General features: G+C 52.1%; 2 protein-coding genes across 6 annotated transcripts; one reads left to right on the top strand and one right to left on the bottom strand.

The window, feature by feature from the left end:
• The first annotated feature begins 508 nt into the window (after positions 1–508).
• Positions 509–14,584, top strand: SH2D3A (SH2 domain containing 3A). Of its 4 annotated transcripts, none has more exons than XM_043466393.1 (12): positions 514–637; positions 1,615–1,856; positions 4,045–4,181; positions 5,560–5,909; positions 6,332–6,408; positions 11,288–11,326; positions 11,668–11,769; positions 11,902–12,017; positions 12,153–12,350; positions 12,434–12,545; positions 13,071–13,256; positions 14,013–14,584. In XM_043466393.1, the coding sequence occupies exons 3-12, from the start codon at positions 4,113–4,115 to the stop codon at positions 14,171–14,173; spliced, it is 1,410 nt and encodes a 469-aa protein (XP_043322328.1). In that variant the 5' UTR covers positions 514–637; positions 1,615–1,856; positions 4,045–4,112; the 3' UTR covers positions 14,174–14,584. The 4 variants fall into 4 exon arrangements, with proteins under 4 accessions (XP_043322326.1, XP_043322328.1, XP_043322327.1 ...); XM_043466392.1 differs by adding an exon at positions 940–1,066 and having other exon boundaries at positions 11,288–11,769; positions 12,176–12,350; XM_043466390.1 differs by having other exon boundaries at positions 11,288–11,769; positions 12,176–12,350.
• A 307-nt stretch (positions 14,585–14,891) lies between these two features.
• Positions 14,892–24,402, bottom strand: TRIP10 (thyroid hormone receptor interactor 10). 2 transcript variants are annotated; one of them, XM_043466388.1, is made up of 15 exons: positions 24,264–24,402; positions 22,980–23,095; positions 22,839–22,895; positions 21,834–21,981; positions 21,694–21,756; positions 21,377–21,481; positions 21,157–21,285; positions 20,225–20,371; positions 19,907–20,101; positions 18,683–18,850; positions 18,311–18,420; positions 16,019–16,151; positions 15,648–15,793; positions 15,437–15,558; positions 14,892–15,307 (listed from the first exon to the last, which is right to left on the bottom strand). In XM_043466388.1, the coding sequence occupies exons 1-15, from the start codon at positions 24,285–24,287 to the stop codon at positions 15,159–15,161; spliced, it is 1,812 nt and encodes a 603-aa protein (XP_043322323.1). In that variant the 5' UTR covers positions 24,288–24,402; the 3' UTR covers positions 14,892–15,158. The 2 variants fall into 2 exon arrangements, with proteins under 2 accessions (XP_043322323.1, XP_043322324.1); XM_043466389.1 differs by lacking the exon at positions 18,683–18,850.
• Positions 24,403–24,649: the final 247 nt, after the last annotated feature.

Here is a 24,649-nt window from a genome sequence, read left to right as displayed (position 1 = left end):
GACACCCAATGTGGGGTTCCTTCCGAGAAACCCAGGGGGGCAGTCTGAAGGAAGCGCACTCTGCCACGTCACAGCCGCCACCACTCCCGGTCCTGTGAGACAGCCCGTAAGGGCCGCCCCGCCCTTACCGGGAACAGAGGGGCTAGGAGACATCCCTTGCCCCGTCGCAAGGGGTCAGGGGCTCTTAGGACCAGCCTGTGGCCTTAAGCGGAAACAAGGGACAGGACTCTAAGGGCAAGACTAAAAGAGGGGTGACTAGATGGGTGGGCGTGGTCAGTATGAAGGGGCGGGGCAAGTTTAAGGGGGCGGGTCCACTAGTAGGAACGAAAGGAGTTCCCCAGGGAACGTGACCTACGGGAAGAAGGTTAATCCAAGGGGGCGTGGTTAGCGAAAAGAAAGTTTATAGAGGGCGGGGCGATAACAAGGGGCGGGGCGAGAAGTTAGAGTAGGAGAAAGGGCGGGGCCTGGAGGGGAGGGGTTTAAAGTGGGCGGGACCAGGTGATGGCGCTCCGTTCCCTTCGGGCGCGGCGGGGAAGGCTGGACCTGACTGGGGCGGGGAGGGAGGGGTCGGGAGACGCAGAGCCTCAGGCTTCCGCCCGGCCCCAAGTTCTTGCGAGCTCCGCGGGTCCAGGCCCAGGTGAGTGAGGGGCCCCAAGCAGAGCCAGGACCGGGAGATTTGGTGGGGGTAGGGAGTTCTCTTTTCCAGGTGGGGCCATCTGCTCTCTGGAAGAATCTGGGTGTCTGTCCATGCGCGTCCGCCAACGTAAAAAGGGTCACCTGATAGGGTCACTGTGCATCATGCGTGTCCGTGTACCTGGGCGTCCTCCTCCAAGCGTATTTTCTCTGCAACATGGACAGCTTCCCTGCTTCCATGCCTGAGCAATCTTTTTGAACCACAAACCAGATCATGCCCCTCTCTCACTTCATACCTTTCCGTAGCTCCTCTTCCATCCCACCGAGACGAAAATTCGAGGTCCGCCAGTTTCCTGCATCGTCTCTGCCTAACCTCACTGCTCTCCACTTCGCTCGTGGCTCACAGCATTGTCACACCTGCCTCCTTGACAACGTAAAATATAAAAAGCAAGCTCTGCACCTTTGCCCTCCCGGTATACCCCTCACCTATACTGTTCTTTCTTCACATCTTTGCTTAACTGTTCCCCGCCCCGTCACTGAGATCTCAGCTCCCATGTCACTTCGTGGGAGACAGCCTTCTGACTACCTATTCATAATTAAGGTAGCCTCCCCCGGCCAGCCTCTCTTTACATCTCCCTGTCTTATCACCTTCGTTGTTCACCCTTAGACATTATCTTCTTCCTTCATCGCGCACTTATTTGTTTGTGTGTCTCCTCCACCGGAGGGGCCTTGGTCTCATTCATCACTGTTTCTCCTTGGCACACAGTAGCCATTCAACCAGTCAGTATTTTGCTCACGTTTGAGTCTCCGTGTCCACTATCCCTATCTTGTCCACTGTGTCCCTATCTTGTGCAAGTGGTTGCCCCCTGCAGGAGTATATGGTAGATAGAAAATGAATAATCCCCTCCCTTCTTTCCCCAAATTTGCCTCTCACCCACCTCCTCTCTTGATTTCTGCCCCCTTCCTCTCTCTCCTGCCCAGATACCCAGAAATTTTCCAAACAATGCAGGACAGGTGGATGACTTAATTGGCCTGTGGCCGTCCTGTGACCACTCTGAGCTCCCGCTGAACAAACCGGAGTCCGTGATGCACCTAAACACCCACTAAGGGGCACGTAAGACAGAGGACGCTGGAGTCAGGGGACTCTTAAAACCAAGGCCAGGCCAGGCCCAGCTGACAAACAGGAAGTGCACAGGTATCCAGGAGACACACCTGGTATTCAGGTATGTGGCGCCTGGAGCCAAAGCTCTGCTCAGCTCTCCCGCCCCTTAAGTCACCTCGGACCAGTCTGGGAACTTCCTGGCCCTTTCAGGCCCTCAGCCCAGCTGACTCAGGTCCTAAAAATCCTCCTGCTATTTCCCTGCAGACCCTGCCAGGCCCAGAGGCCCTGGAGGTAGGGGAGGCAAGACACTTTCCCCACCACCACCTCCTGCTCCCTCTCCCCCTCTTCCCTCTCTTCCAGAGCAGTTTTTTCACCGGATGCCTGAGAGACGCGGGGCCTGAGGCATGTGAGATGATCAAGGGGTCCTAGAGTGTCCGTGTCCTAAGTTTGATCACAGTAATAAGGAAGTGGATTGGCTCCAAAATATGAAAACCTGCAGATGTCTATTTGCTGTTTGCTGACCTGTCTACAAAAATGTGACCTTTTACTGGTCTTTTAAAATGGGTTTCCCCATTGGCTCAGTAGTAAAGAATTCACTTGTAACCTGGGATCTGTCTGGAGACACAGTTTGATCCCTGAGTAGGGAAGATCCCCTGGAGGAGAAAATGGCAACCTACTCCAGTATTCTTGCCTGGAGAATCCCATAGACAGAGAAGCCTGCCGGGGTACAGTCCATGGGATCGCAGAGTCAGACACCACTGAGTGACTGAGCACACAAAATGACCTTATTGGAAAGCCATGCATGGGTTAGATTTTTTTGTACAATCTAAGAATCCTTGAGTGTGCCTACAGATCACTGAGATGCTATGGGTTTTAGTAAATTTAATTCTCCCCAGCCTGGAATTTATTTCACCCCAAGAACCACCCGGCTTGAGACTTCCCCAGTGCTCCGGTGGCTCTGCTCTCCCAGTGCAGGAGGCCTGGGTTGCATCCTGGTCAGGGAACTAGATCCCAAGTGCCAGAACTAAGAGTTCTCATGCCGTAACTAAGACTCAATGGAGCCAAATAAATAAATTAAATTTTTTTTAAAAAAAAAGAATCACCTGACTTGGCCCCTTAAAATCCTTCCAACTTTTACCCACCCCCAAGACCTTCCCAGGTCACCCTATAGAAAAATCTTAACTCCACTGCTTGAATCTTCATATCCAATACCTGGTTTCATTTTTCCCCTTGGTTCTCTCTGATCTATTCTAAGCTTCCTTTTCTACTCACTTATTTTCCTAATCTCTGTCTTCTCAGCTAGAAGATGCCTAAGCGCAGGAATCTTGGTCTGTGTTGTTCACTGCTAGGTCTCTAGTGCCTGGAAGGGGCTCCTGGCACAGAGTGGGTGCCCCATAAATACTCTTTTGAGTCAGTTTGTTAATTATATTTCTACAAAACATAACACTATGTCTTCTGCATTAAAATTTGCATCACATTTGAGATCATTGTCCTCTTCCTTCGCAAGAATCCCAGTGAATTTGCATGACTGTTTTCATGAAATCACAGCCTATTCTAAATTAAAGTTAGGGACTTCCCTGGCGGTCTAGTGATTAAGACTGCTCACTTCCAAAGCAGGGGGTGCCAGTTTGATCCCTGGTTGGGGAACTAAGACCCCAGATGCTGCATGGCACAACTGAAAAATAAATTAATTAAAAATGATAAATTATTCATTTCATGCTTAGTTGCTCAGTCATGTCTGACTCTTTGCAACCCTTTGGACTGTAGTCTTCCTGGCTCCTCCATCAATGGGATTTTTCAGGCAAGAATGCTGGAATGGGTGGCCATTTCCTACTCCAGGGGATCTTCATGACCCAGGGATCGAACCCACGTCTCCTGTGTCACCTGCATTGCAGGTGGCTGCTTTACCCGCTGAGCCATCCAGGAAGCCCCAAAGTTACTCATAGCTTGAATTTAATCTGATATATATATATATATCAAATATAACTCATATAATTTATAATTAAAAATATATAATCTGACTATGGGTAACTTCTTTAACTTAATATAAATATATATTAACATATATTTAAATATATTTATATTTAGAATATAAAATACACAAATGTTATATGTAAATATTTAAATACATTTATATATAATTATATAAACATGCTGTATATTAAAATATTATATATATTTATACATATACAGAGAGCATTGCATTTTATGACTTGATAAGATGTGGGCTGTTGTCTTCAAACTATGAGGAACATGAAAGGGCTGACCAAGCCATTCAGGAAGCAAGAATAATTATTCCCCTTTTACAGATGAGGAAGACTGAGGCCTGTTGGATGTATAAAGCACAGCCCCTGCACCCTCTGCCCCCGAGAGCTCCATGCAGGTGCCACAAGACGGAGAGGACTTTGTGGGCCAACCCTGGTACCATGGCCCCCTGTCCCGCCAGGTACCTCCCACAGGACCGCATACCATCTGATGGGGAGTCTCGCTCATCTTTGACTTATTGGGGACTCCTGGGTCCCAGATAAGGGTCTTAGGGTCAAGATCTATCAGAAAGAGTGGCTTGAGGGCTGAGGATTATTTTGCAACTTGGTCTATGTGGGATGTCACTTCTTATCTTTAAATTATCACTTCCTTTGGGATGGTGTTGAAGAAGGTGACAGGAGTTGAAAAGGGTACTAATGACTCCTCAAACCACCCTTTGGCCCTACTTGTCTCTGTGTCTCTCTCTGGATTCCAGGCCACCTGTGGCTGCCAGGGTCCCATCTCCCTCTCAATTCAAAGCCCCTCACTCTCATCTCCAACTTAGGAGTCACCTTCAGGAGTCCCAGGACCTGAGACATCTAATCAAATCATGAGAGGCAGTGTAGCTTAATGGTGAAAATCCCACAGTTTAGCCACAAGCAGCCTGAGTTCAAATCCTATCCCTACAACTTATATTGGATGTAAACTAGAGCAAGGTAGTTGATGTCTCTGGGCCTCTGTTTCCTCATCTGTAAAATGGGCATAATAGTACCTACCTCTTATCCTTGGTAAAGGATGAAGTGAGCTCATACATTTTACACTTAAAACAGTGCCTGGCATATAATAAGGGCCATACAAGTGTCCTCTGCACGTATTTTCCAGTTCCCAGCCTCTATCAGCAGCTCTGCTTTGCCCCTCTATGATGTTGTGGCCCTCAGGCCCTGTTTTCAGCCACCATAGCTGGCATGATAGTGCTCTATTTTTACAAAGGTGAATTTCAAGGCCATGATCTGTTTGGAAGAACCTAGCAAATGGCTTTTCTGAAAGCCATATTTGCATAACAAGCTCAGCACCTGTCGCTGGGTTGGAACTTGCATTAGTCAGCGTGGGCTAGTGGCTGTAACAAACATCCCCACGCTGTCAACGACTCCATCAACATTTAAGGACTAGTTCATGTCACAGTCTAAGAGGATGCACAGCTTCAAAAGGAGTCAGACCCAAGCCCTTTCGGTCTTCTGCCTCCACTATCCCCCAGGGCTCTGGGGGCATCAACTGACAGATTCAGGACGAAACCTGTAGGATTCTGCTAGACTTACTTCATGGGCCAGGTCTGACCATTGCCCACAGCACTCCTCCCACATCCCATTTGTCAGATCTTGTCACACGATAGTTAACCGCAAGGGAGCCTGGGAAATGTAGTGCGGAAGTATGTCCACTAGACAAGAACAAATTGTTTGGCTCAAAACTATCCAGTCTCTGGGGTGGCTTTCCTTGGGTCGGGGGGAGGGGTCGGGAGTCTCCATTAATTACTGATATGTGCTCATACGTAAACCCCTTGCCCCCCAATCCTCCATCCCCAGAAGGCCGAGGACCTTCTCCAGCAAGATGGTGACTTCTTAGTTCGTGCGTCCAAGTCCCGTGGGGGCCACCCTGTGATCTCCTGCCGCTGGCGGGGCTCAGCCCTGCACTTCGAGGTGCTCCGTGTGGCCCTGAGGCCCCGGCCAGGCCGGCCCACAGCTCTCTTTCAGCTAGAGGATGAGCGTTTCCCCAGCCTGCCTGCCCTGGTTCGCAGCTATGTGATTGGCCAGCGTCCACTGTCCCAAGCCACAGGGGCTGTGGCCTCCAGGCCAGTGCCGCGGCAAGGACCAATTCGACGCAGCTTTAGTGAGGACATCCTTCCAGACGGCCCGGCTCGCACAGAGCCGCTCAGGTATTCACAGGCTCTCTACATCCCGAAGACACCCAACACCCTCCCAGGGTTCTCCACCACTGTTCCTGTATGTTCCAATAGTGGACGGCTCTGTCCACTATTGACATTTGTAGCCAAATTATTCTTGGTTGTGGGGGGGGGGGGGGGACGCATTCTGTGCATTGCAGGCTGTTGAACAGCACCCCTGGTCTCTTATCTACTAGATGCCAGTAGAATGCTCTGCACTCCACCCCTTAGTTATGACAAGCAAAAATATATTTCCTGACATTGCCAAGTGTTCCCTGGGGTTAGCAAGTACCCTGGGGGATCCCCTGGTTCTGAGTGATGGGATGTAAGGTTTTCTGGGCATTGGTGGAGGCTATATGCTATCTAACTATCTGCTGGGAGTAGGACAACATATCTCCCTCATCTCTGTCCCCTAGGGATAGGAAGCGGAGTGATAGTCAGCCTGCAGGTTTGGAGCATCTGTGGCGGCCACCAGAAGACCCTCCTGGACCAGGTAAAGGTCCTGGACCAGGACAGGGCATAGCTCAGAAATTCCTCTGCCATGCACTATCCAGGTAACACCAGGCAGGTGATAACCTGCTGGGAGAAAAGGATGGTGATGCTCTCAGCGTGGTCACAGTGACTGAAACACACACAGGAACTTTGTAGGTGCTTAAAAGTATGGGTTTACAATGATTCCAAGAAACCCTCCACACTCTAACCATAGCTAACCTCTCCAATAATTCCATCCCTCATCCCTTCCTCTCTCTGGCCACACAGACTTCCTTTCAGGAGCTGGTTGTTGTTGTTCAGTCTGCTGGAACCTTGTACATTCGTTCCTGCCTCGGGGCCTTTGCACTTGCTGTTCTCATCACTGGAAAGCTCATTCCGTAACCTTTAACTGACTGTTTCTCATCTAACAGGAGTTCCTCAAAGCAGCTAACCCTGACCATCCTACATAAAGGAGGAGTTCCCCTTGTGCCCTGACTGCCCTGTTGTCTCCCATTCAACATGAGCCCTCACTGTGTGTGTCAGACACTATACTAAGTGCTGAGACACATCAATGAACAAGAAAGACAAAGATCCCTGCTCAAGTGGAGCCCACATCCTATTAGAGAATGAAGGACCATGAACAACAGAAGTGAGTCAATTTGTTATTGTCGTTCAGTTGCCAAGTTGTGTCCACTCTGTGATCCCATGGATGCAGCACACCAGGCTTTCCTGTCCTTCACTGTCTCCCAGAGTTTGCTCAAATTCTTGTCCATTGATTCAGTGATGCTCTCTAACCATCTCATCCTCTGTCACCCCCTTCTCCTTTTGCTTTCAATCTTTACCAGCACCAAAGTCTTTTCCAATGATTTGGCTCTTCCCATTAGGTGGCCAAAGCATTGGAGCTTCAGCTTTAGCATCAGTCCTTCCAATGATTATTCAGGGTTGATGTCATTTAGGATTGACTGGTTTGATCTTCATACTGTCCAAGGGATTCTCAAGAGTCTTCTCCAACACCACAATTTGAAAGCATCAGTTATTTGGCACTCAGCTTTCTTTATGATCCAACTCTCACATCCATACATAACTACTGGAAAAATCATAGCTTTGACAATACAGACCTTTGTCAGCAAATTGATGTCTCTGCTTTTTAATATGCTGTCTAGATTTGTCATAGCTTTCCTTATAAAGAGCAAGCTTCTTTTAATTTCATAGCTGCAGTCACCATCCACAGTGATTTTCGAGTCCAAGAAAATAAAATCTGTCACTCCTTCCACTTTTCCCCCTTCTGTTTGCCGTGAAGTGATGGAACAAGATGCCATGATGTTTATTTTTTGAATGTTGAGTTTTAAGCCAACTTTTTCACTCTCCTCTTTCACCCTCATCAAGAGGCTCTTTAGTTCCTCTTCACTTTCTGCCATTAGAATGGCATCATCTGCATATCTGAGGTTGTTGGTATTTTACCCGGCAATCTTGATTCCAGCATGTAATTCATCCAGCCCAGCATTTCACATGATGTACTTACTATGCATATAAGTTAAATAAAAAGGGTGACAGTATACAGCCTTGTCTCACTCCTTTCCCAATTTTGAACCACTTTCAGTAAGATTCTAACTGTTGCTTCTTGTCCAGCATACAGGTTTTTCAGGAGACAGGTAAGGTGGTCTGGTATTCCTGTTTTTTAAAGAGCTTTCCATAATTTGTTGTGTTCCACATAGTCAAAGGCTTTAGCATAGTCAATAAAGCAGAAGTAGATGTTTTTCTGGAATTCCCTAGCTTTCTCTATGACCCAACGAATGTTGGCGATTTAATCTCTGGTTCCTCTGCCTTTTCTAAACTCAGATTTTATATCTAGAAGTTCTCAGTTCATGCACTGCTGAAGCCTAGCTTGAAGGGCTTTGAGCATAACCTTACTACCATATGAAATGAGTGCAATTGTATTGTAGTTTGAACATTCTTGGAGAAGGAAATAACAACCCACTCTAGTATTCTTGCCTGGCAGGCTACAATCCATGGGGTCACAAAGAGTCGGACACGACTGAGCGACTTCACTTTTGAACATTCTTTGGCATTGCCCTTCTTTGGGACTGGAATGAAAACTAACCTTTTCCAGTCTTGTGGCCACTGCTGAGTTTTCCAGATTTGCTAATGTATTGAGTGCAGCACTTTAACAGCATCATCTTTTAAGATTTGAAATAGCTCAGTTGGAATTCCATCACCTCCACCAGCTTTGTTTGTAGTAATGCTTCCTAAGGCCCACTTGACTTCACACCCCAGAATGTCAAGCTTTAGGTGAGTGACCACACCATCGTGGTTACCCATGTCATTAAGACCTTTTTTTTGTACAGTTCTTCTGTGCATTCTTGCCACCTCTTCTTAATAGCTTCTGCTTCACTTAGGTCCTTACCATTTCTGTCCTTCCTTTATTGTGTCCATTCTTGCATGAAATGTTCCCTTGAATCTCAATTTTCTTGAAGAGATCTCTAGTCTTTCCCATCCTATTGTTTTCCTCTATTTCTCTGCATTGTTCATCTCTCCTTGCTATTCTCTGGAACTCTGCATTCAGTTGGTTATACCTTTCTCTTTCTCCACTGCTTTTCATTTCTCTTCTTTCCTCACTGTTTGTAAAGCCTCCTCAGACAACCATTTTGCCTTCTTGCATTTCTTTTTCTTTGGGATGGTTATGGTTACTGCCTCCTGTACAATGTTACAAACCTCTGTCCATAGCTCTTCAGGTACCCGTGTCTGTCATATTTAATCCCTTGAATCTATTTGTCACTTTCACTGTATAATCATAAGTGATTAGATCTAGGTCATACCTGAATGGCCTAGTGTTTTCCCCCTACTTTCTCCAATTTAAGCTTGAATTCTGCAATAAGGAGCTGATGATTTGAGCCACAGTGAGGTCTAGGTCTTGTTTTTGCTGACTGTATTGAGTTTCTTCATCTTCTGCTGCAAAGAATATAGTCAATCTTATTTCCATATTGACCATTTGGTGATGTCTGTGTATAGAGTCGTCTCTTGTATAGTTGGGAATGGTGTTTGCTGTGAGCAGCATATTCTCTTGACAAATCTCTTAGCCTTTGCCCTGCTTCATTTTATACTCCAAGGCCAGACTTTCTTGTTATTCCAGGTATCTCTTGACTTCTTACTTTTGCAACCCCCTATGACAAAAGAACATCTTTTTTGGTGTTAGTTCTAGAAAGTCTTGTAGGTCTTCATAGAACGGTTCAACTTCATCTTCTCCAGCATTAGAGGTTGGGGCATAGATTTGAATTACTGCGATGTTGAATAGTTTGCCTTGGAAACGAACCAAGATCATTCTGTCATTTTTGTGATTGCACCCAAGTACTACGTTTCAGAATGTTTTGTTGACTATGAGGGCTACTCCATTTCTTCTAAGGGATTCTTGCCCACAGTAGTAGATATAATGGTCATATGAATTAAATTTGCCTATTCCTGTCCATTTTAGTTCACTGATCCCTAAAATGTCGATGTTTACTCTTGCCATCTGCTTGACCACATCCAATTTACCTTGACTCATGGTGTGCTGTAGTTCATAGGGTCACAAAGAGTTGGACACACCTTAGCGACTCAACAGCAACAACAAATGGATCTAACATTCCAGGTTCTTATACAATATTGTTCTTTACAGCATTGAAGTTTACTTTCACCACCAGGCACATCCACAACAGAGCACCATTTCCCCTTTGGCCCAGCTGTTTCATTCTTTCTGGAGCTGTTAGTGATTGCCCTCCACTCTGCCCCAGTAGCATATTGGATACCTTCTGACCTGAGGGGCTTATCTTCCGGTGTCATATCTTTTTGCCTTTTCATACTGTTCATAGGGTTCTAACGGCAAGAATACTGGAGTGGTTTGCCATTCCCTCCTCCAGTGGACCACTTCACTGTAACCCATTTATCTTGGGTGGCCCTGCACGGCACGGATCATAGCTTCATTGAGTTATGCAAGCCCCTTTGCTGTGATCCATGTGAATCCTTTGCTGTGACAAGGCTGTGATCCATGAAGGGGAATCAATTATGCTTTGGTTAAAAATTAAAAGTAGGACAGAGCAAAGAGTATTACAGTTTTTAGTAGTAGTTAGGAAATTTTCTCATGGAGAAATATTTGAAGGAGAGGAGGGAGGAAACAATGTGGATAATGGGGTGAGAGTGGCCCAGACAGAGAGAACAGTCCGTGCAAAGGAACTAGAACCAGAACAAGAGTCTGAACTGTTCATTGAACCGAAAAGAAGAGAGTGTAGCAGAAACAGTGGGAGTGAGAGGGAAGTCGGAGACAGATCAGGCTCAGATTGTGAGAGCTTTGAGAGCTAACAAGAGGACTTTGGTCCTTATTCAGAGTGAGATGGGAACATTAGGGAGGTTTTAAACCCCCTTAACAGGGTCGACTTAAATGTTTAGTAGACATAGTCTCCCAAAAGTCTGTGTGCAGTGTTAAGTTAATAACCTCAGAAGTAAATATACCACAAACTTAACAGAAGACGTCATTTGAAAGTTTGATAAAGTCAGTTTCTTTGAGGCATATGTAACTTTGTGAATTTTGAGTGACATTTTTTTTTTTTTTCATTTTAATTTTGTGTGGTCAGTGCTTACCATCGTCAATCAGAGGAGCAAAAAGGAAGAGTTCAGACTTAAAATGTAGTATTCAGAATTGGCAGAACTACATCCATGTCAGAGAAAGTTCATTTTCAGACCATTGGTAGGTGTCTAGCATTGATGTTGGTGAAGCTGTTCAGCTTCAAAGCTGCACCAAGGTAATTTAGGATACCTGCTTATTGGCTGAATGAGTGCAGGAACCAGGAAGTTGGTAGCTCGGGAAGCCATCACCCCAGCGAGCTATTTTCTCTGTGTACCTCTTTCTCCCCCTCTTGTATGACCCCCAGGAGCCTCCACTGTACCTGCATCTGGCCTGCCTCGGACAGGTAGTGACCCCGTGATACTAAAGACCCCAGTTCCCTTAGGGTCCGTTGCTGACAGTCTCAGGGCCTCTGATGGGCAGCTTCATGCCAAGGCCCCAACCAAGCCACCTCGAACACCCTCATTGCTGCTGCCTGATGCCTCTGGATGCCCCCCGACATACTGTGAGCTGGTGCCCCGAGTGCTCAGGGTCCAAGGACCACCCCCTGGCCACAGCTGCCCAGAGTCAGAGGTGCCCTGGTGGGAAGCCGAGGAGGAGAAAGAGGAGGACAGATGTTTTGCAAGACCACAGGCTGAGGTCTCCTTCTGTCTCCCTGACACCCCCTCCTGCCTGCTGGGGTCCCAGAATCGGCCTCTGGAACCCGAAGTCCTGCATACTCTCCGTGGCCTGTTCCTGGAACACCATCCTGGGAGCACAGCTCTCCACCTGCTATTGATAGACTGCCAGGTGGGTCCCCTACCAGGTCTTCCCTCCCCGGGTAGGGCCTGAAGCCAGGGCATGACCCAACCCCACCTCACACCCACAGACTCACTCCGCTCCTTTAACGTCCCTACTCTTACCCCCGCCCCCCATCGCCAGGCCACAGGCGTCCTGGGAGTGACCAAGGCTCAGCGGGGCGCCATGGGGGTCGCCTCTGGTCTGGAGCTGCTCACACTTCCCCACGGGCATCTCTTGAGGTTGGAATTGCTGGAGAGGTAAGCCAGCCACCTGAAATCCCCAGGGTCTTCAAACCTCCTCCCATTCCCGGTTCCCCAGGGAGGAGGGGAATGGGCAATGCCGCCGACTGTCCCTCCTCACCCCGACATCGCAAACCTCCCCACTGCCCCCAGACCCTTGCCCTCCGCCTCTACAGGCTCGAGACGCTGGCGTTGGCGGGGGCGCTGGCAGTGCTGGGCTGCGCAGGGCCGCTGGAAGAACGCGCGGGCGCCCTGAGGGGCCTGGTGGAGCTGGCCGTGGCGCTGCGGCCAGGGGCGGTGGGGGACCTGCCCGGACTGGCCGCGGTGATGGGCGCCTTGCTCATGCCCCAGGTGCGTGGGAAGCAAGGGAGGAGGCCAGAGTGCAAGTGATGGGGAAGAGTGGAGGGAAGTAGGGCTCAGGTCTCTTCCTCCAGGTGTCGCGTTTGGAACGCACGTGGCGCCACCTGAGAAGGAGCCACACGGAAGCTGCGCTGGCCTTTGAGCAGGAGCTGAAGCCGCTGATGCGATCGCTGAATGAGGGCGCCGGTGAGTGGCGGCTTTCGAAGAGTGATAAGCCTAACCAGAATCTGGATTAAGCCCTAAGCCCCGCCCGCTCGTGTCTTAGTCCCCGCCCCTGGGTCTCTCCTAGGCCCCGCCCCCTGCCTAGGCCCGGCCCCTGACTCACATCCAGCAATGCGCTAGGCTCTGGCCTCCCGGTCTCGCGACGAACCCTTGCTTCTGTCCCGGGCTCCACCTCGGTCGTTCGAGCCGCCTGCTCTTTCGGTCCTAGGCTCCGCCCCTTAATCGAGGCTCCGCCCTTCGCGCCCTTTCCCCCGCCCTCTACGCGAGACTCTGCCCTGGACCCAATCCCTGGGCGGACCTGTTCTAGGCTCCGCCCCGGCTCTAGGCCACACCTTGCCCTCCTCCGGTCCCGGCTCGAGCCTGCGTGTCTGACCCAAACCCCACCCGCTGCCCTGTCCTAGAGTGCCCTGGCCCCAGTTTATGTTGGGTCCTCTTCACGCTAGGACCCACACCCCACCCCTAGCCCAGCCCAGACCCTTCCCCCAACAGGACCCAGCGATCCCGGCGAGGTGGCGCTGCCGCACGTGGCACCCGCGGCGCGCCTGCTGGAGGGTGAGGAACTCCCGGGGCCCTTGGACGAGAGCTGCGAGCGGCTGCTGCGCACCCTGCACCGGGCGCGTCAGACGGCCCGGGACGCGCCCAGATTCCGCGAGGCGGCGGCGCGGCGCCTGCGAGGTGAGCGCCTCCCATTCGAGGTGTTGCCAGAGGATCCCCACTTTAGAAACAACCTGCATGCTCCAGCGCGGTAACCCCCAAACCCACCGGGCCAGAGACTAGACTCCTGTCACGCCTCCCAGAGTCCCACCCAAACTGGGCGGGCCCCGGTCCCAGGGAGCGCCCTCTGCCCCTCAGAGCCGTGCCCACAGGGCCCCACCCCCACTCTCCCACCTGGGAAGGTCCTACCCCCAGAGGGTCTCAGTTCTCCGCAGGAATGCGCAGCTCCCTTCAAAATGACTCAGACCATCACTCTGGCAGGACAGCGCCCCCACTTACTCAGAACCACACTTCTCTCCTGTCCTGGGGCAGCCCTGCCTCCGGAATCCCCCACCTGGGGGGGTCCTTAAGACCCTTCTGCTTCCAACATGGCCCAACCTCCTCCTCCCAAGTTTGTCGCGCAGGGTGGCCCCAAATTCCACCCTCAAGGCAGCTCCTTCAGGTTCTACCCCTAAAGTAGGGGGCGCCCTGATGTGGCCCCTGGAACGGACTGGGCCCCATGCACCTTGGCAGAGCCCACATGGGCCAAGCCCTTCAGCCACCCCACCCCCCCACCCCAACTCCTGCAGACCCCTCCCCAGCTAACCCTGCCCGGTTGTCAAGATAATCTGGGGCAGAGTCCCTCCTGGGTCAAAGTCCAGAGGGAACCAGGCAGGTGTGGGAGGAGCAAGGCTGGTGCCTGGGCCCCGCCCCCAGCTCACCTGGCCTTGCCCCCAGGATTCCGGCCCAACCCGGAGCTGACAGAGGCCCTGACCACTGGCTTCTTGAGGAGGTTGCTCTGGGGGAGCCGAGGGGCTGGGGCGCCATGGGCCACAAGACTCGAGAAGTTCCAACGCGTCCTCAGCGTCCTCTCGCAGCGCCTGGAGCCTGACCCTTGAAAGCACAAACCCCCTTCTCACCCTGGGATACCCAAGCATCTGGGGACCCCTGATGGAGACCTAGGAAGCCGCCCAAGTTTCTTCACCCAGCCAAATGCAGTGGGGACCTGCACCCTGCCGCACAGAAGGAGAGGACCGGTTTCCAAGAACCCACCTTGCACCCTAAAAAGGCATGTGGATCCTGGGAGTGGGCAGCTCCTGCCTTACACTAGAAGACCCAGATGTCTGGAGGCTCTGCACCCCCCGCCCCACCCCTACCCAACAAGTGGTGGACACGTGTCTCTTAATGTTAAAGATAACTTGAAGATCTCTCTGTAAGAAGCCAGAGTTCAAGTGTTTTAAAACCTGTGTGACTTCTATCAGATCACTTGACCTCTCTGTGCCCAGTTTTAATATAAAAGTGAGACTGTACTTTCTAGAGGTTATCATGGGGATGAAAACTCAACGTTTGAATGAGCTCCTGGGTGGAGAATGCCTGGCACACAGTAGGTGCTCAGCAGATGTGAGCTGCAGGGAACACCAAAGAGGTGACATCCAGCCCCCTCCTCCCTCCCCGAGTCACAGACAAGCACTGGACTCCCAGCAAGGGGCATAGTTTATCCAAGGTGTACCCAGGTTCATTGCCGCTTCCTCATTCCCCGCATGGCCCTTAAGAAGGGTGGTGTTTGAATATCCAGCCCCAGAATCCAAACCTGCTAATAAGCCACAGACTCCAAGAGTTTTTCATCATTTTTTATATAAAACAAAATGACCCTAGCCGAGCGGCAGGAAGAAAAAAGATTCGAAACATGAGTATGTACATCAATGGTAGAAGGCACAGCGGGTCCATCTGGGGAGAGGAGTGAGGGGGTGGGGGTGGGGGGCAGCAGGTTACACAGGTCTCAGCCAAAGCCACGGGGGCAGAAATAAAGTGCGTAGGTCCTGGGGCCCCCCGTGGCCCAGAAGCAGCAGCCAACAGCCCCCCTCTTCCCGCTGCCAGCAGGGTTCAGTTGAGCATGACGCGGAGGTAAGAGGTGGGCACATAGCCCTCACCTCCCTGTTTCCGCCTGACTCGGGTCCACCCATCGCCTTTGTCCTCTTCCATGAGACTGAGGTCCTCGCCCTCAGCCATGGAGATGGTGCCCTCGCTGGACCCTGTCACAGAGCGGCAGTGGGCTCAGGTCTGCTGGAGGCGGATCTCAACAGAGCCCAGCCCCAAATGCCACCCTCCCCTGCCCCCCGCCCCCGCCAGAGTCACCGATGTACCACCCAAACTGTCCATACCTTCAAAGTGGTAGATGGCCACACAGTGACCGATGGGGGAGGCGGGCTCCTCCTCAAATTCCTCATCAAACTCCGTGTAGATGGGGGCGTCCTGACCCTCCTCAGAGGGGGGCTCTTCAGAGCTGGTTGGAGAAGGCAAAGCAGTGAGAACAGGCACCCCTTACCAGGGTCTGGGGTCTGGGGACAGACCCACCCCGGCCTCCCTGCACACCTCTCCTTGTTCTCTTGCGATCCATTGTTGCTGTTACTGCTGCTGTCCGGCGGCGCGCTGGCTGGGGGGTCTGGAGGCCGGGTGTGCCGGCCCAGGGTGTCTCCCCGGTTGCTTAGGACCCGGCTCTCAGCTTCTGCCAGCCAAGCCTGAAAGGAGGGGACCGCACACTCAGCTCCAGGGCCAGGCTCTGGGGTCAGCCCACTCTGGGCCTGGAGGTTTCCTGAGATCACCCATGTACACCAGAGGCCGTGATGAGAAACAGCTGGAGCCCCCACCACCTACACCTCCCTGTCCCTCTTTCTCCCCCTCCCCACCAGGCAGTGACTCAGCCAGGCCTGCCGGCCCCGCCTCTCCCCAGGGTCTGCCCTGACCTCATACTTCTGTACTTCCAGTTTCAGCCGTTCAATGTTGTTCAGGGTTTCCGTGATCCGGGGTTCCAAGCTGGCTGGGTCTCCCATCTGGGGTGTCTTTTCATACACATCCTTCATTTTCTTCAGGGCCTCCCTAGGGTGAGACAGATGGAGGAGAAAGAAATCCACGTGATTTAACAAACAAAAAAAGATGGGCTTTGCTTCAGGGAGCTCAGCCAGTGCTTCATAGCCTGGATTCAAATCCCAGAGCGGGCATTTCCTAGTTGTTCCAAAACTGTGTCTCAGTAGGCTTGTCTGTGAAAGGAGAATAATGGTATCTATATGTGTTGTGAAGATGAGAGCAGTGCCTTTACCGGAGTATAACTAGACTGGAGTATAGTTGCTGTACAATGTTGTGTTAGTAAAGTGAATCAGCTCACATGTATACAAATATCCCCTCTTTTTTGGATTTCTTTCCCATTTAGTCCACCACAGTGCACTGAGTTGAGGTCCCTGTGCTATGCAGTAGGTTCTCGTTAGTTATCTATTTTATACGTAGTAGTGTATATAGGGGGCTTCCCAGGTGGTGCTAGTGGTAAAGAACCACCCATGCAAGAGATGCAGGACATGCGGGTTTGATCCCTGGGTCAGGAAGATCCCCTGCAGAAGGAAATGGCAACCCACTCCAGTATTCTTGCCTGGAAAATTCCATGGACAGAGGAGGCTGGAGGGCTACAGTTCATGGGGTCGCAAAGAGTCTGACAAGACTGAGCAACTAACACTTCCAGATTTTCACATTGAGTGCGTACAGCATACCAGAAGCCCATTCTAGGCATTAGGAATACAGCAGTAAACAGAACTATGTGGATCCTACCTCTCAGGTAGGATACACAGTGTCTCCTATGTGTATCACAGTCTCTCAGGAAAACAGGAATTCCAATGATCCATGTAAGGAGTTAGAAACTCTATAAATGGTAGGTATTATTATTATCATTAGTCCCCCGTCCCTGCTTCCTCCATGTCTATACATACAAATGGTAATCGTTACACGCATATCTGATGTGCATACCTGATGTGCATATCTGATGCGCATACAGATGAGGAAACTGCAAAGAGCTAGAACAAAAGCCAGTCCATTTGGACTCCAGAGCATGCACCCATAACCCCAATGTCATAAAAATCTCAGGAACGGGGACTTCTCTGGTGGTCTAGTGGTTAAGAGTCTGCACTTCCCCTGCAGGGGGTGCAGGGTCCATCCCTGGTTGGGAACGGGAGACCCAGGAAGACCCAGGATGCTGCTCGAGGTGCAGCCAAAAATTAAAAAAAAAAAAAGAACACTCAGGAACAACAATCAAATGGAACTTTACACCAATAAAAGCCATTTTGTACAAGGAGTTCTGTGCAAAACAGCAAAATATTATTTGGCTGCCTATCTGCAAGTGGCAAACGTCATTCTTATTATGTAAGAGGACTGGGAAGAGAATCTTGCTGCTTGGAAAGTGTGAGTAAAGATTTTCTTTTTTTTTTTAATCTGGCAGGTTTTTTTATTGTTAATATTTTAAGTTTTTTGAGTTATTAAATGAAAAAAACCACATGCTTTTTTTCTTTTAGCCAATTAATGGAGTGAATAAGACTCATAGATGTTTTTGATATTGAACCATCTTTGCATTACTGGTCTAACCCCACTAATCATGATTTTTGTTTGTTTATTTTTTTATTATTATTCTTTATTGTGGTATATACAAAATATAAAATTTCCCATTTGTGCTATTTTTAAGTGTACAGTTCTATGGCATTAAATTCATTCATGGAGTTGGGCAATCACCATCACCACATGATGTAATACTGTTCTTAATACATTGCTGAACTTGGATTGGCTAGGATTTTGCAATCTAAGATTGTTAATTAAACAAATCCATAATTTTATTTTCTTGAATTCTCGCTAACTTGGTTTTGGAACCAAGATTCCACCAGCCTCCTAAATGAGCTGGCAGCTTTCCCTCTTTTTTTTTTTTCCCCAATCTTTTTGGCAGCATGTGGGATCTTCATTCTCTGACCAGGGATTGAACCTGTGCCCCCTGCATTGGCAGCACAGAGTCTTAACCGCTGGACCTCCAGCAAAGTCCCTTTCACTCTTTTTGTTTCCTGGAATGACTTGTGTAAGGTGGGAAGTAACTGTTTCTCCTACTTGCAGTTCACCTATAAACCCATTGGGGCCTGGGGTTTGTTAGAGAGGAGATCTTTGGGTACCATTTCAGTGTGATTCATTTATCCTTTCATCTTGTTCCTTACCTACTCAGCCCCTCGCCTTACCTCTGGTCCATCTCCTTCTGTAGTTCACGGTTCCGTTCTTCCAGCTGCTGCTGCAGTCGCTTTCTCTGCTGCTCCGGGGGCAAGTGGCTGAAATCCTCAGTCACCACTGTCTGCAAGGTGGAAGAGGACTGAGTTCCGGAACACAGAGTTTGAGCTCCCAGGTCTAAGATAGGCCTAAGACACACCGAGTCCACCTTCCTCCCTGCCCAAGGTTCTTGGGGGGCAAGGCCATGCAGAGAGCAAAGCAGGTCCAGGTGGGGCCTTGGAAGGAGGGGGCCCAGCCAGCGGCAGGAAGCGAGCCCAGGGTCCCGCCACCCGGCCGCTGGGCGGGCTGGGGCCGCCCCCTCCTCCTCCCCCAGAGGCCTCACTTACCCCACGGCTGCCTCGAAGGCTGCGGAAGGATGCTAGCCGCGGTTTGACCGACTTACTGATCTCGCTCAGTATGGCCAAGGGGTCGAGGCCGGAGCGGGGGGACGGGGGTCCATTAGGTAATGCCGAGGGCAGGGGGCCCCCCAGGGGGGAGAGAGGTGGGGGGCACGGCTACCGGCAGGGGCCAGGGAGGGCATGGGTCAGAAGGATCGGGAGGATGTAGAGAACAAAGACGGATGGACGGACGGACGGACGGCGGATGGACGCAATAAAGAAAAAAGAAAAAAAAAAAAAAACCAAATGGAGAAAAGAAAAAAAAAAGTAAGAAAACCACAACTCAAGATGCACAATCACACACACAGAAAATGCATGCAAAGAGCAACACAAAAATCTGGGAGGTGGCGGGAGGGCATTAGATTGTGAGCCAGAAGGCTAGACCTCTCCCCCTCTACCCCACAACACTTCCCACCTCCCTTGCATCCTATGTCCAGTTTCTAGAATGGAGCCTGGGGGCACAGGGAGGCCCATATTTCTCTACCCCACCCCCACCTCCAGCTTTCTGGGCTCACAGTCTAGAAGGTGGAGGGAGAGGCATGCAGAAATCAAGGTCTCAGACGAAAATGGGGCCATAGATGTCAAGGGCAAGCTAAGAGAAGGGTCAAAGGCATGAAATACCAAAAGGGCTATAGCCGGGGTTTAAGCTAGGGGATTCAAAGTATATGTTGACAAGGATGGAAAGTATGAAACAGGAGTCAAAGGTATAAAGTGGGCAGAGGAGGGGGTTGTCAAAGGTATAGACCAGGGGTGTCCAGGTACGTGCCTGACACTGAAAGCCAAAAATCCCAAGAAAAACCAGCCTGAGGGTAGGGGGCCCAAAGACTCATCAGAGGGTTGAAGAGACTCAAGGGGAGTCCCTAGGGCTGGTGTCCCAAGCCCTTATCCAGCCCTGAACCCCAAAGCAGGTCTCTTCTCTCAGCCTCCTGAGAAGCAGCAGACAGACGCCACAGGCCCTCCCCCGTCAATCTCCCCCCCACCCCCGCCCCCCCAGCCTCAGGGGACTCCCAGACCAATGGCCCAGCCGCCTTCCTTCCCTCCAGCCCGGGCCAGCAGCCAAGAGGAAAATTCCTGCCCGGGACTCAGCGTCCCGGCGGCTGGGGCTGACTCAGTGTGGGCCCCTGCTGTCCCCACTCACACCCAGCCCTCCACCCTGAGGGCCCCGGCCCCCACCTTGTTCTTCTTGCCGAATGGCCAGCGCTTAGCCCGGCTGCGGCTCGCGCCTCGGAGCTCTGGCCGTCCATCGGAGGGGGTACCCAGGCTGCTGTCGGAGGGCACTCGGTTCATGGGCTGGCTAAAGTCTTCGAATTCCACGTCACCCGGACGGGCAAAGCCTGACTTGTGCAGCTCAATTAGGACCTGGGAATCCTGGGGATGGTGAGGGGCAATCAGGAGCAAGACTGGGGGCCCAGCCTTCGGACTCCTACTTCTTCACACCACCCCCAACCACTGCTTGCCCCCCGAGGTCCACTACCAGGACCAGGCACCCACGTTCTTGGCATTCACAGCATCTGCGGCCACCTTCATGCCCTCCAAACACTTGGCGATGATGGGCACCACTTCCAGCTCAGTCTCTGAAAGGAGCCCGTAACCAGCCCCCAGGTGGGTGGCCCGCCGCTCGTCCATGTCCTGCAGCTTCTGTAGAGACGGGGAGGGGGGTAGGGACACGGTTCTCAGGGGCATTGATCGAGGGACTGGTGCCAGAGTGATTCCCTCCTGAACATAATGGAGCCCCACACTGGCCACAGCCCCAAGCCCAGTAGCAGGGAAAACACAGAATTGAACACAGAGACTTCCAGCCCAGTGTGGTCAGGGGAGAAATTTCGGAGGCCAGCGAGATGTCAGAGAGGAATCTGAGGCCTTCCCTTTGCCTAGGGAGTCAGGAAAGGCTTCTCAAAGGAGGTGAAAATGGAAGCCGGAAGGGACTTCCCTGGTGGTCCAATGTCTAAGGCACTGCATTCCCAATGAAAGGGGTCCAGGTTCCGTCCCTGGTCAGGGAACTAGATCCCACATGCTGCAGCTAAGACAAGGTGCAGCCTAATTAATTAATTTAAAAAATATACTAAGAAAAAAACAGAGCCAGGAATTTTAAGAAAAAAGCAGACCCAACACAGATACTGCCGGTCTCATGGTTGGGATAGAGAGTAGAGTACAGGGCTGAAACAGAAGGGAAGTTTGAGATCTTTCAGAGGGTTTGTTAGAATTGGGGCTTGGAAGAATGTAGGAATTACAAAAGGAAAGAATGACATTCCTGGCAGAAAGAACAGCTTGAATAAAATCGGAGAACACTTTGACTATTTGGTTCTAACTCCTTTTCAACTTAAAGATTAGGGCATTACAGCTGGGATTTTGACAAATGTGTAGGAGTTGGTTAATTCTGGGGTTCTCTAGGGAAGGTGGGACTGGGGGTTTGCAGCACTCACATCAAATATCTGAGGCATCTGGGAAAAATAGAAGTGAGACTGGTCACGGTTGAAGCGCTGTAGTTGGGCTGCATACTCATTTTTGCTTTCTTCTGCCATGTGACTCCGAAGGTGGGCTTGTTGTTTGGCCTGAGGAATATCGAGGTGGGGGGAGCGTCATAGCCCAGTTCTGGCCTTGCCTAACCCTGACCCCCAAGCCTGTCTCAGACCCCACAGGCACCTTCTCCACATCAGCCTTGGTGGCGTTGATATCCTGGTCAAGCCTCTCAGCGGTCTGGGCTGCCTTCTCAGCCTCCCGGCAGTCCCGTTCAAATTTACGTTTACTCTGCGTTGAGGACAGAACCAGAGTGAAGGAGCCGCCTGCCATGGTTTCAGGGACTGGGGGGAAGTCACCCAGCAACTGGGAGTCGGGGTGGGAACAACAGGCAGATTGGAAACCCACAGGAGAGGAGGGATCCAGGCCAGACGAAGTGAATCGACAAGCCTCACCCAGCTGCTCGGGGCCAGAGCCTTGCTTCTCCACACCCACAGACTCACATTCTCCAGCTGCTTGAAGCCACTTTCCAGCTGCTGCTGGGCCCGACGACCTTCTTGGAAGTGCTATGGGAAGAGGGGACGATAAGGCTCACCCTGATGTCAGGGGACCCTTGGGAAGCCCCAGAGAAGGGATCACCCACCATCTTTCTCTCCTGTTTCATCTCTTGCGAGTACTTGGCCAGCTCCAGACATACACGCACGCTGAGGTTCTCGGCCACCAGCTCCCGCTGGCCAGCAAAATCATTCACCTCCTGCAGAATCTGCACAAAGGACTGTTGCTGGCTGAACCTGGGGTGGGGTGGAGGAGGGACAGGGGCAGGGGGTCAGGACCCCCAGGAGCCACATGCCCCCAGACCCACCTCCATATGAGAAAGCGTGAGCCCCAAGACATTCACCCCAGAAGCAACGATAAATTCTGGCCCACACCCCCCTGGAGGGGGACAGAGAAGCTCAGAATTCTCAGAATTTGGGGAGGTCTTAGAAAGGGGATGTGATGCTTACACCATCTTTCTGCATCACCCTCGTGGTGTCAGTAGCAGCATCATATAATCAAATACTATAAATGCTTTTGCAAGAAGCATTAGTATTCACATAAGTGAGATAAAATCCAAGAAGACCCTAATGAACTTAATTAACTTCATGTCAGTTCAGGTCTTGAGATTGCCTCCAAACAAGCGACCAGAAAATCTTTTGCTTTCTAGAGCTTTGGGGGTTTCTGGAACTAGAATAAAGTGAAATGGGCCAGGCATTGTTTTAACACACTATCTTAATCTTCATATGAGCCCCTACAAGGACATCGTCATCCCCAACTCACAGGAGAGGAAAACCGAGGCTCACACCATGAGTCACTGGCCCAGAGTCACTCGTTTAATAACTGTGGGAGCCTCTCCCATTTAATAGGCGAGGGAAACGGAGGCTGAGAAAGAAGTCAAGTGGCCAAAGCAGTTCAGCTGGAAAGTAGTGGATTTAGAATTCCAAGCCAGGTAATTCGGTTCCTGCATCCAAGCTCCTGCCTCTAGGTGGAACTGGGTTCAGAAGTGAGGGATCTGTTTGCAGGGAGCCCAGCTTGAGAGAGAGAGGAAGTGGGTCCCATACCCCCTGTCCTCCCAAATCTAGCCCTGTAGCCATCCGGTGTTCGTTCTTACTTGGATTCAGGGTCATCTTTGGCAGGTCTTTTGGGCATGTATTTTTTCACCAGGCTCCTACGGAGAGAGGCAGGAAGGCTGAGCCCCCAGTCCTCCAACCGCTCCCCTTAACCCCAGGGCGCGGCCACCCTAGGGTCTCACCGCAGCTGCTTTGCATAAGCCTGCTCCACCTCTGTCCTCTCTTTCACGAACTTCACGTATCTGTCCAACAGGTCCAGACCCCACTGCGTGTGCCGCTCGAGTACCTCAAACTGATCCTAGCAGGGAGATTGGGAGGACCAAGGTCAGGACCTGAAGACCCCACAGCCGCCAACCCAGCGGCAGGGGAGCCTCCCGGCTCCGAGCTTCAAGAAGGAGTGGCTTCCCGGCCCCGCCCCGGAGCGGCGCGGGGGGAGGCAGGAAACCGGCGGGAACCCCCTCCCCTTCCCGGGAAGGGCCAGAGAACTGGGGCGGGGCCCCGGCCGGACTACAGGGTCCCCTCTCCAGGCGCCCAGGAGGGGTGTGGAATGGGGCAAGGCCACTCCCCCTGCCCCAGGTCCCCTAATCCCCCCCAGATTCCGGAAAATCCGGCCGGCCTGGCGTGAGTCAGGGCCAGAGGGGCAGGGTTCCCTGCAGCTTGGGGGGGCCCCAGAATGGTCGGAGCGCGGGCATCAGGTTCCCCCGGTCGCCACGCTTCCCAGGGTCCCCCCAGGGGCGACTCAGTTTTCCTCACTGACTCCACTTTACCTCCAAAAGAAATCCCAGAGTTGGGGAGGCGGGGGACGATCTAGTTAACCCAGGGCACCCAGAAGCCCACGAGTGCCACCGCCCCCAGAAAGAGGAGGGGTCAGAGGTTCCGGCTAGGAAAGGGGGAAAAAATTCTGGGGCTTACAGGGCATAGGTTCGAGGCGATTGGTGGCGGCCCCTCCCAGTACCTAAGGAGGGCTGGGGGAGGGGGCTGAGGCCGAGGCTCGCAGCCCCCTCCCCCCTACAGCGTCCCAAGCCCTAATTGTAGATTAGAGGCGACGTGAGGGCGGTCTGGACTTCCAGGTCCCACGTGGGGTTGGAAGTGGCCAGAGGGCCCCCTCCCCCGCCCCAGCCGGACAGGCGGACGGTGGGCAGGGACCCAGGGGCCGTAAGATAAGCCGCCGGCCCAGTCAGGGCGCTCAAAATAGGTGACCTCTCCCGGCTGCTCAGGCCTGGTCCCAGGATTTCTTCTACCCTCCTCACTATGAACCCCGTACCTCAGTTTCCCTACGCGGCTCCTGAAAGGTAGCCCTCCGCTCAGGGGCGTCCTGAACCGCCCTGGGAAACTCCGCGGAGAGAGGGGATTCCAGGGGTCGGTGGAAGGGAACGCGCAGAGATCCCGCTGGGGTACTGCAGGGGCAAATCGTGGGTCTGGACCCCAGGAAGGGAGCAACTTGGAGTCAAGCGGAACGGACTCACCCACAGTTCGGTGCCCCAATCCATGCTGCTCCCGCCGCGGCCGACGCCTCCGCCGCACCCGGTCCCTGCCGCCCGCCGCCGCCGGGAGACTCAGACCAGGGCTAGGAGCCCGACCCCGCCCCGCTAAGGCCCCGCCCACTTCAGGCTCTGCCACGCCCCATACACTCTGCCACGCCCCCGCACTCTTGGAGCCCTAGCGCGGCCCCCTGAAAGCGAGACCCCCCCTCCAAGGAGGCGGGGCCCAACGGACGCCCCGCCCCTTCTTAAAGGAATGCGCTCCACCAGACCCCACTGGACAGACCCCTTAAAGGACCCCCATCCACTTTCCAAATCCCCTGGGACCCTTTTGTCCACCCCATCCCTGCCCCGCCCTGGACGGTTTTTCT

Source organism: Cervus canadensis, chromosome 4 (genome assembly GCF_019320065.1).
Source record: "Cervus canadensis isolate Bull #8, Minnesota chromosome 4, ASM1932006v1, whole genome shotgun sequence".
NCBI classification, from domain to species: Eukaryota; Metazoa; Chordata; class Mammalia; order Artiodactyla; family Cervidae; genus Cervus; species Cervus canadensis.
Note: the sequence above shows the minus strand (reverse complement) of the source record. Positions and strands in the feature narration are given on the sequence as shown.

What these genes read in the sequence shown, in the direction of transcription:
- SH2D3A (XM_043466391.1), top strand. Translation starts at nt 4,113, where the DNA reads ATGCAGGTGCCACAAGACGGAGAGGACTTTGTGGGCCAACCCTGGTAC. An exon ending in ATGGCCCCCTGTCCCGCCAG is followed by an intron (nt 4,182 to 5,559) that starts GTACCTCCCACA and finishes CTCCATCCCCAG; the next exon opens with AAGGCCGAGGACCTTCTCCA. An exon ending in GGCGGCGCGGCGCCTGCGAG is followed by an intron (nt 13,257 to 14,012) that starts GTGAGCGCCTCC and finishes CCTTGCCCCCAG; the next exon opens with GATTCCGGCCCAACCCGGAG.
- TRIP10 (XM_043466388.1), bottom strand. Translation starts at nt 24,287, where the DNA reads ATGGATTGGGGCACCGAACTGTGG. An exon ending in ATTGGGGCACCGAACTGTGG is followed by an intron (nt 23,096 to 24,263) that starts GTGAGTCCGTTC and finishes TCTCCCTGCTAG; the next exon opens with GATCAGTTTGAGGTACTCGA. An exon ending in CAGAAGGAGATGGACCAGAG is followed by an intron (nt 16,152 to 18,310) that starts GTAAGGCGAGGG and finishes GTCTCACCCTAG; the next exon opens with GGAGGCCCTGAAGAAAATGA.